The sequence below is a fragment of the Sinocyclocheilus grahami genome, unplaced genomic scaffold (assembly GCF_001515645.1).
Source record: "Sinocyclocheilus grahami isolate Dianchi unplaced genomic scaffold, SAMN03320097.WGS_v1.1 scaffold310.1, whole genome shotgun sequence".
NCBI lineage: Eukaryota > Metazoa > Chordata > Actinopteri > Cypriniformes > Cyprinidae > Sinocyclocheilus > Sinocyclocheilus grahami.
In genome coordinates this window covers 152185-167507 of record NW_015505489.1, presented here as the reverse complement: position 1 = coordinate 167507, position 15323 = coordinate 152185, and the positions used below count along the sequence as shown (strand labels likewise).

The 15323-nt window shown below is 36.8% G+C and overlaps 1 protein-coding gene across 1 annotated transcript in view; it reads right to left on the bottom strand.

Moving 5' to 3' along the window:
- The window catches only part of triob (trio Rho guanine nucleotide exchange factor b), a 190259-nt gene extending 178272 nt beyond the window's left edge, over positions 1-11987 (bottom strand). The window contains exon 1 of the mRNA XM_016293909.1: positions 11693-11987. Coding sequence (XP_016149395.1) covers positions 11693-11759 — 67 coding nt within the window. The 5' untranslated portion in view covers positions 11760-11987. The remainder of the gene's footprint in view (positions 1-11692) is intronic.
- Positions 11988-15323: the final 3336 nt, after the last annotated feature.

Sequence of the window (15323 nt, the reverse complement as noted above, 5' to 3'; positions counted from 1 at the left end):
CTGGGTAGCAGTAACGTCATGAAAAGGAGAGGGATGCCAGGAGAACTGCTTAATCAGTCTATTAAAATGTTTGTTTGCAAGACAGGTTAGTGCACTGTAGGGATGTCATTGTGATGGGATGCCGCGCACCTGATAATTTCGCTGCCCGATTTACTTTTGCAGGAATAGTACACCTAAGAGTTGTACAAACTAAGTACAAACTAAGTTGCTGATGTGATAGCCTATATTTAAGATAAACAACACTGTCAAAAAAAACATGAATACAACTTACTGCACTGATGCATTCGTTTACTAGCTTTTTTTAATAAAATATTATGCAGTAGCATATTATCTTCATCAAAAATTAATACAATGAAAAATGTAAGCGGTTATTTTACATGTGACTGCATTCTTTCACATTCCTGAATGCTAACCTCACCTGTTAGACACAGACTTACTGGAAATACAAGTAATACATTTATATTGCTTGTAGGCCTACTTGTATTACTGGTATGTTTATTTTATTATTTTATTAATTTCTTGTCTTTTGTTGTTATTTTATTAGTTTGCACTGAATAATTGATTGATTACTTAAAACAGTGTTTCAAGTTATTAGTTGCTTATTGCAATTTTGATGTAATATTTTTTATCAACTTTGTATAGCCTATACATTTTTATAAAATATGCAAAAGCAACATTTATATTGCTTTTTAGACCATTCTGTTTTTGCTTCAAGTTTTATTGGCAGACAGCATAAAGACCTCCTCTGGAGATGTCTATTGTGCGAGTGACTCCCTCCGGACCTGAGAACGTACCAGATTCCGGCACATCACGGCATGGGTCTAATACACTTCAGTCTCCAATTAGAGAAAGACTAAACCACTGCTGGGAACATGGCAGAGCTCACTTGCCTATAATCAGCCACCTAAAATTGTATTTGCTAGGGTTTGGGTTTTAAAATGTTTTCTCATTTGTTGTTTATGTGATTAGTGCAATAAGAAACTAAATTCTTGAAGAATTGGCCACATTGATTTGTATTTGTCCTTGTTGTTGATTACTGTAGTTTTGAGGTTCAGTAGTCATTAGAGAGCTGATTATTAAAGACACAGCATGAAATTAATAACAAGCTGGGGTCTCATATGAAAAGTGCTATAGGGGACAAACGTGTGAAACAAAGAAATATTGTACACCCCTATTTATTTTTAGACATGCTTATTGAACTGATTTAGATCATGGCCACTAACAAAATAGTTATGTGCGCCTTTGGCAACAATGAGATAAAGACATGGTACAGACATGGACAAGAGATGGTACAGTTATTCATATAACCAGCATGGCGAATTTCTCAGCAATTTATTTTTGAAATATTAGATTGTATTTTGTTTTGTATTTCATACACTGGGTTTGATGAAACTAGCCAAAAGTTATTCTTTTTAGGGTGAGGAAACAGATCCGGCGTGACGCAACTGACACAGTACAGCATATGTTGTTTTACATCCAGCAGATATTCTCCAAAATGGCACCAGGGTGATGCGGAGGACAGACAGCTCTCAGATTCCATCAAAAATATCTTAATTTGTGTTCCGAAGATGAACAAATGTCTTACGGGTTTGAAACGACATGAGCATGAGTAATTAATGACAGAATTTTCATTTTTGGGTGAACTAACCCTTTAATAACATTCAACATTTGCTTTAAATCTATTTTGATTTGAATAATCTGACTTAAACTACCTGAAATATGATGTAATGTACAGTGCAAGTATCTGCATCTACATCACAGTGTATGCTTTCAGGACAGCATAAGTGATCACCAAGGTATTTTTGTAATGCTGTATATTGTCATGTCACATTAAACAATCTGTAAAGATCAGATTATCAAATTACATTTAAAATAAGGGTGAATTTGAAATAATAATTAATTTGGTTTGAGCGAACTTTTGCTATTTTCTCAAGTAATAACTTCTAAAATGAAAAACTAGCCATTCATTAAGAAATAGCGTATATTCCATTTCTCTTTCTCCAATCAAAATGTTTCAAACAAACATGTATTTTTTTATTATTTATTGGAATTTTATTTTAATTGGTAATCATTTATAGACCCAGTGACCCAGCATTCCACCCTATTACTCTTAGTAACATCATGCACTTTACCTAACAATTACATCATTTTTGAGGGGCAGTGCAAACATGAGAAAGAAGCAATTTGACAAATTATCTGATGTATTTCTTGTTTTAGTTTGTTTGCATTAAAAAAAACATTCCATCACTGATCTCTCTCCCCAGGGGCCGACCTCTCCGCTGAGAAAGGCATTAGACAGGGCAGCTGTGGGTTTTAACAAGGTAGCTGGCTTCATTTGAGCACGTGTTGCTTATTCGCAGCTGAAATGCTCTCAGTGCAGCTTATGTTTGACATATTTCCCCCTCTGCTCAGCCCTCTACGAACACCTTGGCAATTGAATCGCCACTGGCTAGTACATTTTTTTGTTTACTCTATATATATATATATATATATATATGTTTGTAAAATGGCAGTTTTATAAATACGAAAGTACTGAAAGTACACTCAACATCAGTCAGTCAAGCATTATAATATGATAATAAATATTATTTAATGATAGAACTTTTGTAATTAGAATTAAAACTTGATAACCATGTATGAATGCATATTAGTCATTTTAACTGAACTTCAGACTGGTGGCTTTTTTTGGTCATTCGGTGTTTCTGTAAAAAAAAAAAAATTGGGAAAAAATTAACAAAAATACTGATAAGATAATGATACGAATTCTACTAATAAGAACAATATAAAACGCACTAAGGATTAATGAGCTGCTGGATTCATGAATATTAATCATGTTGTGTGCGTTCGCTCGAACTGATTTCCTGAAATCAAAACAGGGACGATAACAGGTGAGTGCCAGCCAATAAGATTGCCGTTTGCGCATTAGTTCCGCCCACTACCGGAGAAAGCGGTAGTTCTTAAAAGCTGAAGAATTTTAGAGGAACTCCGTTATTTTGACAGCAAAATACAACAAATAATATAGTTTACATGTAGCGCGTCAATTCAATCTCTCCCCCTCTCTCTGCGTGTGTGTGAAACAAAGCGACGGCGAGTCGTGCGCCTTCACAGTAGAGTTTACAGTACGTTAAATACAGGTGCGTTGCACATCCATTCAGATGAACTGAAAAACAGCACAGATCGCTTGGCGGAGACAGTAGTGAAACTCTGAAGCGCTCAGTCAGTGTTCGGCGAGAGAAAATATATCTGTGCTAAACTTATATTTAGCCTCTAACTCAGTGGCTAATATTAGACATCATTTAGTCGCCCAGAGTGAAGATTTAGTCGCATATGCGAGTGATTTACTCACAATGTAGAGGTTGGTTTATATCTCAGTTCTGAGAAAAGAAGTCAGAATTGCGAGAAAATAGTCAGAATTGCAAGATATAAACTCGCAATTGCGAGAAAAAAATCAGAATGGCTGTCACGCTGCTGCTGCTACTGTGAAGGAGCGAGGAGACGTAGGGGAATCCGTGAAGAAAGTCTTTATTTTACAAAAAGGAATGCACAGGCGATTGACGAACAATACCGGACAGGAAACAAGGGGCAGAACACACTTTATATACACAGAACTAATGAGGGACTAAACGAGGAACACCTTAGTTAACACGAGGGAGAAACTAGGTCACAGGGGGAACATGGAACACGTGGGGGAGGAAAACAAACACACAACAGTCCATGAGCATGACAATTGCAAGTTTATATCTCATAATTACACAATTGCAAGTTTATATCATGCAATTCTGAGGGGAAAAAAGACAGAATTGCGAGATACAGTCACAATTACTTTTTTTTTGTATTCAGAGGCAGAAATGAGCTTCCATAATATTATTATTAAAACACTATATACATATGGTTAAATGTAAGTTATACAGGCATCCCGTAATACCCGAAACATTGTCAAAGTATTTTTACAGTGAATATCAGGCAATCATATCAATTTTTTAGATTACAACTCTACTTTTTTCAAACAACACATAGTCTTTATCTAATCTTAATTAAAGGTTCATTGAATATTTTCACTGGCCCACACAGCACAAGTGTTTGAATGACTGTGATTTTGACTTTTGAAAGAAATCAGGAAACAGTTTAGCATCACTTCCTCTCCTGGACAGCCCACCCTGTTGAAAAAACCAGCATATGCTGGTTAGGTATGTTTTGACACTGGGATGCTGGTTTAAGCTGGTCCTTTGCTGGTTTATGCTGGTTCTTTGCTGGTTTAAACTGGTCCTATGCTGGTTTAAGTTGGTCCTTTGCTGGTTTATGCTGGTCCTTTTGCTGGTTTATGCTGGTCCTTTGCCAGCACATGACCAGCATAAACCAGCAAAATGACCAGCATAAACCAGCAAAGGACCAGCATAAACCAGCATCCCAGCGTCAAAACATACCTAACCAGCATATGCTGTTTTTTTCAACAGTGCACTGGCTTAATGTGCCTTCATTTCAAAATCTAACTTTGAGATAAACACATACATAACATCCTCCACTCAAACATCTGTTCCTCATTGTAAAACAACGTACTCTAAACCCCTTCAATAGATGGAGAGAGATGTAAACTGAAATAATCGTCTTCCAATTATAGAAGATGACATAGCAGCATTGTCTATTCATGGACCATAATGCTGTTCTGCATTAACATTCTATAGCAGCTGACTGAATCACTGACATGAACAGCAAATGAAGAGATTTTAACCCTTCAAGTACAACTTTGGACAACAACATGTTTGTATTCTTGAAAGTACCTTTAAGTGTATGTAAATACCATGATATGAGCTGATACCATCTGATACCGTGGTATTGTCACAGCATATTTTTGTAAAGGATGATTACATTAATGGTACCTAAGTTTACTTCTATTTGAAGTCTTTCCTTTAGTTTCCCTTTATCTTAAAAGTAATTTTTCTCGTCAAATCAATTCAGCATCTGGAGCAACCACATTACAGCGCTAGTGTGGAGGAGGGTCAGATCATTTTCGCTCATCGGGGCTTCATTATATTACAAAATGCAAGGCTTTATACTTCACAAGCCATAATTGCGTTGGTCAACCTCACGGGGTTACCGTAAGCAAGCTTGCAGTTCAGATTAAATAAATTGGGCACAGGGATACTTGTGTATTCATGGTTTTCATGTGATGTCACACTCTTATATTAACACCCACCTGGAGGGCTTTCCTTTGCTGCCCAACAATTATTTCTACCAAGTTTGTACTAAGTAGGCTACTAATGTATAAAGACAGTCATTTTAAAAGACACAATTCAGTATACACATTACTGATAATAATGCATAGTATACTAACAAGCAAATGTGCCAAGAATAGGAATATATTGCGCTAAATTGTGCGTTAAGCATTCTCCACAGAAAACCATTATATTAAAAAAATGTGGCTTAATGCATTAAGACAGTGCTATTAGAGGACCAAATTCAGTATACAGCTTAGTAATAAAACATGTTCAGATGTACCTAGAAACACGCAAAGTTTCATATTCAAATTTATGGTTTTGCCATCACAAAAGAAAACATTTAAAGTGCAGTTTAGTGTTGTGTTCATATTCTGGGCTCATCTGCTTGCCTGCATACAGGTATGCATCACGAATAAGGTATATATTGAATATGATCTTTTATTATCACATTCACTGTCTCAGCCACATAAAGCGTTTTACAGAATGTCCCGGGTTTTAGTGAAATAATAACTATATGGATTGCAAGAGCAGTTTATTAAAAATACCTTTCAAACATATTTGTGTTTCTTCTTTTGAGAGGTGATCTAAATATTTGTGGCTGGAAAAAGATGGAAAATTGACAGGCATTTGCTCCAGTTCTAAGGATGTTTCACCCTTCAGGTCTCCCTGCCAGTCACGTGACTGAAAACTATGGGATTTAATTTTTGACTATTTTTTGAAATGGGACAGCATTCTGCTATAGCATTCTGTAACTTGCCTTTTTGGTCATTTGTGTGTTTGTTAATCAAATTATGTTTATTTGAACATCCACTATTGACTCAATTAATAGTATGCCATTGGGGCGGAACAACCACTGGCAGATGAGGGAAGGTATCTGAAAAAAAAAATATATATATATATTTTAAACCTCTTTATAATAATAAAAAAATGCAGCCATTTTCCTAACAAAGGTATATATATATATATTTTTTTTTTTTTTCCAATTTTGCCTGGTGACACAAGTGGCACAGAAATGACACACTTTGGCTTTAAAGTATCTTACTGTACCGTCTGAGTAAATTTATAAGGAGTGATTACTTTAGACAAGCAGCTACGATCCATAACATTAGCACTACAATCCAACATAGTGACCATGAAAGGGGAAAATTTGATCTAATTTTTCATATTATGTGATAGTCAGATGTGTAATTGTCTCAAATAGCATGTTTCTCTCCAATGTAATTATGTTTTATAGTTGATCAAAGTGAGGCAATGCTAGGAAATATCCCAAGCCACAATCCTCCCTTCACTTTTAGCTAACCTCTAATTACACATAGAAAGACGCAAGTTGAGAATGATTTTAGCAATCTAAATCTCTTCAAGTCAAACATTGCCAGTACAGGAAATGAACAATTTCATTAATCTGCATTTCGTAAAATGGCACAATTATTGAGAAAACTATAGCTTTCATATGGCACTCATTTTATCAATTTAAAAAGTCACTTCAGTATCAGAGGAAGTGAAACAATATCTTAAGGTTTGGCATCCATTAGCTTAATAGCGTCCTTCCCTTTCCAGAATGAAGCCACATCAGCTCTTCACACCTCATTTGAATTCCTTAATTTTAAAAACAGACTGTTGAGTGAATACAAATTTGGAAAGTTGGTGCAACAACCCCTTGAGATTTTCTGCATAAAAGGCACAATGCCACCACAATAGAGAATCAACCGTTTGGAAGTCGCAATTTCTCGCTCTATATTTCAACAGACTTCAAAGGAGGTTTGGCTGCACCAATTACGAGACAGACCAGCAAAGGGTTGAAAAGAGTAGCTCAGCTCAGACGGGAACATTTTCTATGGAAGTGGTTTGCTGCTGATAGACTCTGAGGGAGGGCTCAGGTTTTGTGTGATCCAGCCTTCAGCTGTTCCACCACATTGTGAAGTGGGCTGAATATGTCATGACAACCTCAATCATCCCACAAGTGTGTAAATAAGTGGTGCTGTCATGTATAAAGAGCTGTGTCTTCAAGACAGAAGATGGATGTAACATGGTTCACAATCTAACATAATACTTGCTATTTATGTACCGTCTCAAGTTGCAAGTTGCACACACTGATGAAAATTGATTCAACTGGCTCTAATATCCATGAGAATTTGTACACAGGGTGAAATTTGTTGTAAATCTTAATTTAAAAACATATTTCCAACCAAAAATCATTATCGGCAATATCGATGGATAAAACTGTTCTGAATTACCAATGGACTGTCTCAGTTTCTTATTTTTTAAAACTGAGTACTGTGTTATGAATTGCAGTCTGCCATACAGGGCTTAAAATTAACACCCCCCCAAGCGCCAAATGCGAGTAAAAATCGGCGTTGGTGAGTATATGTAACCGTGTCGCCAGTTGGCGGGTAAAACTTTTACGAAATATAACAAATGCAATGTAGTGAGAACCACAGCCAGTTTTTAAAGAGATTCACTGTTTCTGCACCCGTGCAGGACTCTGCTTTAAACTGCTTTGCGTCTCTCCGTCAGATAACCTCACGTGCATGATGCGCCATTTACAGGGGCTTATTTAAAATGAAAACTCATTCTCTGCCAGCAGGAGGCGCTTTTAGAGTGTTAAAACTGGTAATGTATATCGAAATATCGGAAATGCGTTTAAAAATCATATCACCGTTATTGAAAAAAATTATATCGCGATACATATTGATATCGAATTATTGTCCAGCCCTAGTTTCTGACATAAGCAAATAAAATAATATTTTCCGAAGACAAGATCATCGTGATTCGCTGTTCTGTCATAAGCGACAAGAGCGAGTCAAATAATAGGATACGAATGGCTGATAAGGTCAGAGCAGTGTGATGGCCCGCTTGTCCCTAGACACGGTTCTAATAACTTTTACCTGAGAAGATATTGCTGCTTCATTTCAGAAGATTAACGGATCCACTTTATATTAAGTCGCCTTAACAACTATGCACTTACATTTAAATTAATAATTTGGTACAATGCACTTATTGTGTACATACATGTTTTTACATTGTACTTATATTTTAAAAATACCTGCATGTAATTACATCTGTAATTAATTTCTGTAATTACATTTATAATTACAGTTGACCCATCCCTTACACCTTAACCCACCCTAAAACCAACGCATACCAACAAACCTGTCCCTAACCTTACCCGTTTCCCACCTCAATAGCAGCAAAAGTGTTTTGCAATACAATATAAACACAATAAGTACATTGTACATCATTTTTGATGTAAGTACATAGTAGTTAAGGCCACTTAATATAAAGTGGGGCCAGATTAACGTTTCCCTTCTTTATTCTTCAAAACCCGAGAATGCGGCGACACGTACCTGGGGTTAGGCCGCCTAAACGGTGCAGAGAAATAAGCTACGTTTGGCTGTAAACATATGCTGAGCCGCTTCAGACAGCATGTAGCATCCTGGTTAATAAACGGTCAACTCTTTCACTGATGATTCACAGTTTGTTTATTGTTCACATTCCGTAGAGCCATCACACAACAACAACAACGTACCATGAACCACCGTAAGAGATCAAGCAAAGATGATTGTTACCTTGTTCTCCCTTAAACCAGGAGCTAAACTTATGAACCGTAAAGTCCATGAATCGACCGTGCACCCGTGCCTTGGTTGGCGTTCCTTGCTTAGCATGCTTTCTCAGCGTCTAATGGTGCGTTCAAGTCATGTCGGATAGATCGTATTTACGAGTTGAACGCACATGAACGCACCACACCACAAACGCACCACAAAGTCGTTATTACGAGTGGGAAACTCGAAATTTTCTTTAAGCCCCGAGTTTCTGAGTTGGGGGCGTGTCAGTGAGAAACATGGTGGAATCGATGGATGCAGCGGCTGTAGTTTTGAAGAAGTTTTTATGCGATACAGATTAAAATGGCTTCATAAATTACTTTTTAAAAAATATTAAAAACGCAAAACACACCGATGCGAATTATTTGCTCTTTATTTTCTATAAGCAGAGTTAACAGACCCTGTTGTATTTTCTTGTAATTTATTAAAATAAGGTACACCGCCATCTTGTGCCAACTAAACTGACTTGAACGCACCTGATGTCTTGTCAACTCGCAAGTACGAACGTCCCAGGAGGACTTGAACGCAGCATAACCCAATAAGGTATACACATCATATATACGCTGCGTTCAGTAAACGCACTGTCAAAATTAAAGTCCTCAACTAGCGCTGCACGATAAATCGCATGCGATATTTAATTCACATCTTGTCAGAAAGCCGGTTCTGTAATCAGCGGTAAATCTCCATCACGTCCGTGCTTTCACATTGAGCAGCATTAACTACACAGAGCCGTTGTTCACTCACTTTTTATGTTGAATGGACACACTTTTTTGGGCTTCAAAATCTCAACTTCCATTCACTGTCATTATAAAGCTTGGGAGCCAGGACATTTTTTTAATATAACTCCAATTGTATTCATCCGAAAGAAGTAAGACATATACTAGGATTGCTTGAGTAAATCATGCGGTAATTTTTATTTTTGGGTGAACTATCCCTTTAAGGATGCCTCTAACCGCCTGAACCGACCACCATCACTATTCTGTGCTGGTTCTAGCAAACACTGAGCCATTTTCTTTAGTTAGCATCAAAAGGTAGTTTAGAATGCAGGCCAAGGTTGGTGTGCAAGATCTGCTACAGTCCTCAAAACCAAACAAAAGCTCTTTAGGTGGGCGTCTTGCCCCAGAGAGACTGCATTCAATGCTCAGTGACTAAGTAGGGCACTGATGAGACATCCAATGTTCTGGAAACACAAAATGTGTTTAACGCAAAGACAGCCAGAGAGAAAGCTTGGCGGTGCCAAAACTTGAGTGTTGAGCAGGCGTGGGGCAATTAACAGAGACCGGAGGAGTCAGAGAGAGAAGCCTTCATTCTGAAACACTGCCCTAGGATGCTGCAGTGCTCTAAAATAGACCCCTGGATACAAAGACTTTGCTCTAATGGGAAGTATGAATCGTACACTTATGATACCTTGTTTCTTGACATTCAGATCATAATATAACATGAGCAAATCAGCAATTTACATACTATAAGTAAAAGAAAATAAACAACAGATTTCATTAACTACATGAACAATAAAGTAATTCAATCGAACACTGCAATGTAAACATGTGCATCAACTTATTAGAGGACAGTGATGTGTTAATATCGACAAACTGCCACAAAAGGGACAACCATCCACATATAAATATTGGTATATTGGTTTGAACCACATTCAAGCCTAGAAGCTAGAAGAACTAATTTATTGTTTTGTCTATGTATTAGGCTCTAGAGGTGAAATAAAAACAATCATTGACTCCTCATGAGGTTGTGTTGTAACATGACTTACTGTAAGATCAGGACAAAGACTGATCATTAAAGTTGATGTTGACATGATTCATTAAATCAGAATTTGTAATGTATTGTAATGTATATCAATCTTATCTTTTGCTTTGCTTCCATCAAGTTCAATAAAACAAGAAGAACTGATCACATTTCAAATGAGACCCAAATAAGTATTATTCAAACTCGTTATCCGATTTAATGTAACTTTAAACAATCCATTCTTTTTTCAAACAGGTGATTCTATGTACGGCCATGGGGAGCCACAGACAGGGAAACACCATTAGGCCTACATGCCTTCAATAGACTATTTAAACAATTGAATATAAAGTGTTTAACATATATATATAGTATCTGAACATGGCAACTCGACTTCACTAGCAAGCACTAAAGGCTAAAGCATGGAGAAAAGCGAGATTGTGATATTAATGTGACACTCCTGCTGTCACTCAGGGCGTGCGTCCATGGCCCATTGCAGAGTCCCTTCTTGGATGCACCTGGTACTGCAGAGACAGCTGACACAAATCACAGCAACAGCTGACTGCAACAACCCAACCAGTAGATTGCCAAAGTGGTGCATAAAGAAGCAGAATGAGCTCAAAATTCACCCCATGATGGTGAAATGTAGGGTAGGCCTAATAGTGTATTAAGGTGAATGAATGCAGGGGGCTGGTGATGTATGACATCATTGAGATGGCAGCACAGTCAAGCTTTATGACGTCACCTCACTGTGAACTCAAACATCACGCTTATAAACAATGACGTATGATTTTTTTCAGGTTTTAAGAAAACAGCTGCTGAACTGTGTACTGACTTGTTTCATGACTATACTCGCGCACATTGAAATGCAAAGTCATATTCCAAATAAATGATTTCATATAAAAGCATTCAAAGGGATTGACCTATACATCTTAACCTGCCAACTCGATCTGGCCATAACATCACGTCTGATTCATAGTAACCATCATCAGCATTTCAGAGGGGGGAAAACAAGATGTTCGGATCTATGGTCCGATCAGTTCGGGCACGCATCATTGACATGAACCGGGATCTGGATCAGCGGGTTCATCTCCACGAAAACACCGAACCGCGCGCCCCTCTCTTCTTAGAGACACTTACCGGATTTAAAAAACGCCGCTATGTCGGCCGCCTCCTTAGATGTGTCCTCTCCCTCCCCTGAACTCATCCTCGGATCAATGATTCTCCCTCAACAAAACTCCCCAAAATAACGGGTCAGTGTCGATTCTCCGATATCAAGTGAGTGGTCGGGAATAAATCCTCTTCATTTGAAAGCAGAGAGTGGCGTGCGGGGACTCGTTCCTGTACTCACTGAGCACGGACCCTCCATCTTGGCTTTAGCTCGCTGGAGAGGTGTCGGTACCGATCGGCGGCGCTCCTGAGTTTCAGCTGGTAGAGAGGAGGAGAAGGATGAAGGGAGGGAGAGGGGAGGTCTTCTTCAAGAAGGGGGTCTCCAGGAATCCCCTACTACCCCCCACCCCCCAGGTCCCCTCAGCTGTATCAGAAGCTGTAGCCCAATTTTACAAAACGCCAAGAAGCACTTTAGGGTGCTTTTTTCCCCATAATTTTTTTTTAAAGGTTTATACCTTCTTTTATTTACAGTGTTTGATTTAATAACAATATCAAGTAAAATATGAAATACTTTTAGTGCAGGTTGAATAGCCTACATGTGAGTGAACCTTTATTTAAAAAACAAAAGGGTAATAAACATTTTTACAGATATAAATTTTTTAACAATGTATACGTTTTGCTAAGTAATTTTCATTTTAAAAAGGTGAATATATTTTTTAAATCGTGAGCTTGGCAGTCGTGAATCTCTGTGTTAATACTTGTCACTTCATAACAAAATGGGTTAGGTTACAACATACTGATCAACTAAATAATATATTTTATTGCAAATGTGCTTCACCGCAATTGATTGAATCAAATCAAATTCAACAGTCACAACAATTAATTTTTTTTAATTTCAGTTCTGAGACAGAGCATAAATGCATTTATAAATTATGGCTACACATTCGCTGCTATATTTCGGATATTCACTACGTTTAATAAAATCACACGATTACCAGATTTTTCTTTTAATTATTAGTAAAAAAAAAGAAAAAAAAAGAGAGAGATTGTTATATACTGCATCAATGTTTCAATATTTTCACCCATCTGTTCGCTGACCTAATGTTACAATGTAACGTGCATGAAATGATGTGAGAACTGATACAATTGGGCCCTCTCGTGAAAGAGCTCAGGAATTACAGTCTACAGTGGAATTAGAATAGCGCCCTCTATGGATTATTAAAAACTGGGGTAGAACCAGTGTTGCCAATTTAGCAATTTTGTTTGCTAAACAACTTTTCAGACTACCCTAGCAACGTTTTCTTCCAAAAGCACCTAGCAACAAATTTAGCAATTTTAAACATTTATTTGGCAACTTTTAGCAACTTTTGATAAGGACTCAGACAATAAAAAGGCACACATTGTCCATCCAAATTACACAAAAAGAGGAAACCACAGATGCCTAGCAGTACACAGATCACGAGAATTGAGTTAGCTGCTATTTGCAATTGTTCAATTTAATAATAATAATAATTTAATAATTTGATAATTGAATAATTGTTCATTAATGATACACTTTGTTAGTAGCTTGTACCTGCGATGTATGCTGTAAGAAAAATGTAAAATCTTTCAGCACATTATCCATTATCCATCATCCTTTGTAACCCTGTAACCTGAAAACACAATGCGTAATTTAAAATACAGGTTAAAAAAAACATTATGGAAAATTCTTTCATATTAACAGTAGATTGTGCCTTATTTTTACATACTTTTCTTAGAGTGTAGCATACTAACTAACTACTAATACGCTGCTTAAAGCATAATTGTTGAGAATGTGTAGAGTTTACTAGCTACTAAAATTGTTTTAATTGTAATCATTTAAAAATGTGTACGTTTTCAATAATTCAATGTACTTAAAAATACAGTTATTTATATTTTAATATTATATCATGCATATTATTTTAAAAACAAATCTAAATGAACATATTTAAAATATATATTTTTTGCTGAGGTGACCATTTTGCGTCGTGATTACGCAATGACATCACAGCGTCATTTAGCAGCTTTTAGCAACAAATCGGCCTTCCTTTAGCAACTTTCTCTGAAAATTAGTTGGCAGCACTGGGTAGAACGCGAACTCGGGCAGACCATTCACAATCACAGCAACCACACAGCTATCAGTAGTTAATGGTACATTTCTAAAACAGGACTTATTTCAACTCTAAATCTGAAGACCTGCGTTTGAGTAATATACATCTGCTGCCTTTAGATGATTCGCCCCCCACATTCCTGAACATAACATTGTTAACAACAGTGCATAGTCGTTTAAATAGCAAAAAGGCTGTATGGGATTGTTTTGGGGGAAGTGAGACATTCGTTCTCTGGTACTTTCATTTTACCCCTAAAACGTTACCCCTGACGTCGACATCTCCATGGCAACTGCCAACAACAATGTATAGTGGAGAAAGTAAAGTGTTGCCTGGGAGCACTAAAATCCTTCTGCACGCCGAGAAGACAGCGTGGAAAATCGTCGTTTAGCTTTAAAATGAGATTTACAAACCTATAAACTTCTTAAAAGGTCAGTGGAATGATCATGGCTTTGAGTTACCGGTCAGTGAAGTCAAACATCAGATCCAGAGGGTCTCATCAGTCCTCTGCCCCAGTGGACAACATTAAGGAGATGCAGGTCTGCATGATTTCAGTTAACACTTCATTTCTGCCATTTATCACCTCACGCATACATTATTATTTTATGTGTGTGTTTGTGTAATCATCTCAATAATTATAATAATAATAATAATAAAAACATGTTGAGGAACAATTATGTCTTTCTTTCTTTCTTTCTTTCTTTCTTTCTTTCTTTCTTTCTTTCTTTCTTTCTTTCTTTTTCTTTTTCTTTAAACTGTGAGCAGGCCAGACTATTATTTTGAAATGTTTGTGAAAGTATTTGAAACAAAGGTGGCGTTCTGAAATGAGGAGGCAAAGTCCTCAAAATTGTTATTATTTTTCATTTTTTTTTAATCAAATGTAAATTCATGTCCCAGTCACATTTTCTTGGTTTAATAAACATTACTTACACTATCAGAAAAAGAAGAAGAAGAAGAAGAAAAAAAACAATTCTATTTTATATTTTTACATTGACAGTGTCAATATCCTTTTTTTAAAAGCCATGTTGGCTATAAATCTCATCAAGTTAGTGTTTTTAAGAATTTTACTTTCCCCCCCCCCAAAATAACTCAAGGCAGCAACAATTTAAACAATATATTTTATTTGTGAACTTATGTTCAACTATTCTTTTAATAGTTAACTTTTAATTCTATTTGAATTTTTCTGATCATCAGTCATCGCTCGATAAATATTGGTCACAGACGGAGATTTACTTAAAATTTCATCAAGCTGATTTACTCACTAAAACTCCCACATATCATGTTTTCATGCCATTTTAAATCTTATTTTGACGTAACAAAATTGTTATATCTAAGTAGTCTATGCGAGTTGTTTGTTTACTTTAAATTATTTTGCTTAAAAGTCTTCCCACTTACGCCATTACATTGTTCTTTCAGACTGATTTGCGAACGCGTCCAAGAGCAAGAGGCGGGATTTATCGCATGAACCAATTACAGCCGAACATAACTAGTCATATCCAAATATATCGTGATGGAGACACTGCCCCCCCCCCATT